Here is a 3183-nt window from a genome sequence, read left to right on the forward strand (position 1 = left end):
GTGGAGTACCATTGTATTATTTTGAAGTACGTTTCTGTGTTAAAATAATTATAATTTAAAAACTTCGTAGTGACAATATACAAGAAACTACATAAAACTTAAAGATGTAAAGGCATCCGATGTAAACAAAAGGAAAAGCACACTGATCTATAAGCTACAGAAATACGTGAATATGATAGACAGGATCACTGAGGGGTTTTAGCTGATAGCGTTTGTACAGTTCTACATGTCAGTTCACTAATAATTTCTCGACAGATTTAACAAACAATAACGATTGAAAAGGTACTTAGAATATATCTTAACAACAATAGCACAAATGATCATATGCAAACAAATTATAAAAGCAAATCAGTTGTTAACAAGAGGGCCAAGAGATATCGTGACGTTTACCATTGGATTTACAAATCGGTCAATTTAACATGTTGGTCCAAAAGGTACTTAGAATATATCTTAACAACAATATCACAAATGATCATATGCAAACAAATTATAAAAGAAAATCAGTTGATAACAAGAGGGCCAAGAGATATCGTGACGAGATGGTTAGGGACCGCATTGCCTTTGGAGTTAAAAATCCCAAGGTACGTGAAAAACTGATAAATATTGGATCAGATTTGACCCTAGCCAAGGCACTTGACACAGCTAGAAATTATGAACTCAGTCATGCTCAAGCCAGAGATATGTCCAAGATTGATTTGGAAGAAGTAAACATGGTTGCGAAATCTAAATTTAAGAAGAAATCTGCTGTGAGCGTGAAACCGAAAAAAACTATCACTGACAATGATGATGAATGTGGTAGATGTAGATATAGCAAGAAACACAAAGTCTGTCCAGCAATTGGCCAAACCTGCAAGAAATGCAAATTAAATGATCACTTCGCTAAAAAATGTGGTTCAAAGAAGAAAAAAATCAACATGATTAATGTTCAGAAGTCAGAAGACAGCTCAGAAGATGAATTATATGTAGGCTCGATCAAGCGCGACCACACAGAAGTCACCGAATGGACTCAGACGATAAACGTGGAGGATGGTGAAATAAACTTTCAATTAGATACTGGGGCAGCATGCAATGTCCTAAGTTATCAGAACGTGAAAGATTTGAACAAGTTGTCCGACCTCAAGTCTACCAGTGTTCCGTTACGTTCCTACTCAGGACACAAGATGATACCAAAAGGGGTAGTAACTCTTGATTGTAAGTACAAAGGTACCCAGTACAACACAGTTTTCCAGGTTGTGGACAGTACAAACATAAAGCCAATTCTCGGAGCAAAGGCCTGTGAGAAAATGGGTTTAGTGGCTAGAATGTATCGCATAGAACAAACCTACAAGAACATTCCGGACGACATAGTCAAGGACTATGGATCTCTTTTCAAAGGTATCGGATGTATGCCAGGAGTACATACTATCAAGACGGACCCTGGTGTAAAACCAGTTATACACCCTCCAAGGAAGATACCGTTAGCCCTAAAGGCAAAGGTGAAAGCGGAACTAGACTTATTTTGTAATCTTATCTGTCTCAAAAATGAGCATTAATAAATACAATCCTATGCTAAAAATGATTATCAAAATATCTATATCTAACAAAATATTTGATAATTGTATGTCTACATGGTAACGAACTTCAAGTTGTCGACTACCGCGTTTTTCCATCGGTGCATTATGCACAATTAGAGTAAAGAGAGAGATACATGTAGTACTTATAAAATTCTAGAAAGATTCATCAAGTATTAAGCTCACATGTTGAATTTGAACCATAGCATACAAATCCATCTATTAGAATCAAGAAAGATGACTTTCTAAACATGAAATTTAAAAAAGATCCTTAATACTCTCTGGCAAATACATGTAGCGGTATCGAAATAAATCGGATTGATTCCGAAATATGTTATACATAACTGGATCTACATATGAAACCCCCCAGTACTTCAGAGAATGACGAGCAATGGGGGGAGGCTATTTTTATAGCTTGCCAACCATTTGCTGATGGTGGGTTAAAAAGATCAATTCAATAAAAGTATTTTGACGGGTTATCCATTAGAGTTGTATGAATGCGTAAATAACGACTACATGTACAATGCTGTAATATTCAGTTTTCGTAACTTTGGATGTGACCGTTAACCTTAAAGTTCTAAGAGTGACCGATATCACTTTCATAACTTCAAATTAAGCACGATATGTTTAGAAGATGCATTGCTTTTATGTCATAATTTCAGCCGATTTTCATCTTGAAGCGGGCGTTTTTTCATTGTTTTTGTGTGCCCGATATCACTTCCGGTGACGTAGGTTGTCCCCATTGCTTTACCAGGCACGTTGATTCACCTAACTTCAAAATGGAGACTCCACCGGTCATCATAGCTTCAGTGTGGGCCACTTCATCAAGAGTACTTCCAGATTCTCATCAAGAGGTCGGCACAACAAGCCGTCGTGCCATACGCACTTATGCTGAGAAATTATGTACTTATGCTTTCAGATACTTGTATAGTGGATCTAGATCATGTAACATTATTTTATGCTAACTTAGAATCCAAGCAAGTCAATTAAACTCTTGTATTTGTTGCAGCTCTGTTGAAGATGTTTGTCACCTCTTTCTATTTTACCCTAGATCAAAACTGAAAGATGACCTTTAATTGACTTTCTGTCTCTCCTACAAGTAGATATCTAACTAAATCTGAAATTGAATCGTAAACTAAATGTTTATGTATATTAACTTGCTAACAAGGTGAAGTAATCACCTTAGTTATGATCTATATTCTGCAATGTGTGCATGTATCCAGAAATACAGAAATACATTGAATCAACAGGTAGATCTTAAAGCCTTTAGTAACTTTTAAGTACTAGTAAAATGAATATATATTTTAATTCAACTGCATATTTACTAATCTATTCCTACTTTCTCCTTTGCTGTATCATATAGTATGATGGGGCTTGGCCTAGAGACTGGCGAAATCATGAATGTTAAGTGCAAACGAATATTCGTTTCTTTTCCTTTATGGATTGAATGTAAAAATGAATATACCTGTATTTATAAATAATTATATACTCCATCAGTGTTGCTCATGATCTGTATATTTGTGGTTGGGTAGACACTCAGTGGTAAAACACCATGGTCATTTTAGTGCTGCCTGCAGGTTACAATGAATGTCGGAGTGAGAGTGAAATCGAGGGATCAAGTTAAGAGTCAAAA

At 35.9% G+C, this 3183-nt stretch overlaps 1 protein-coding gene across 1 annotated transcript; it reads left to right on the top strand.

Moving 5' to 3' along the window:
- The first annotated feature begins 539 nt into the window (after positions 1-539).
- Positions 540-1532, top strand: LOC138326577 (uncharacterized). Its single transcript, XM_069272676.1, has one exon. It carries the CDS (start codon positions 540-542, stop codon positions 1530-1532), a length of 993 nt encoding a protein of 330 aa, XP_069128777.1.
- The last annotated feature ends 1651 nt before the right edge of the window (positions 1533-3183 follow it).

This window comes from Argopecten irradians, chromosome 6 (assembly GCF_041381155.1).
Source record: "Argopecten irradians isolate NY chromosome 6, Ai_NY, whole genome shotgun sequence".
Classification (NCBI taxonomy): Eukaryota; Metazoa; Mollusca; class Bivalvia; order Pectinida; family Pectinidae; genus Argopecten; species Argopecten irradians.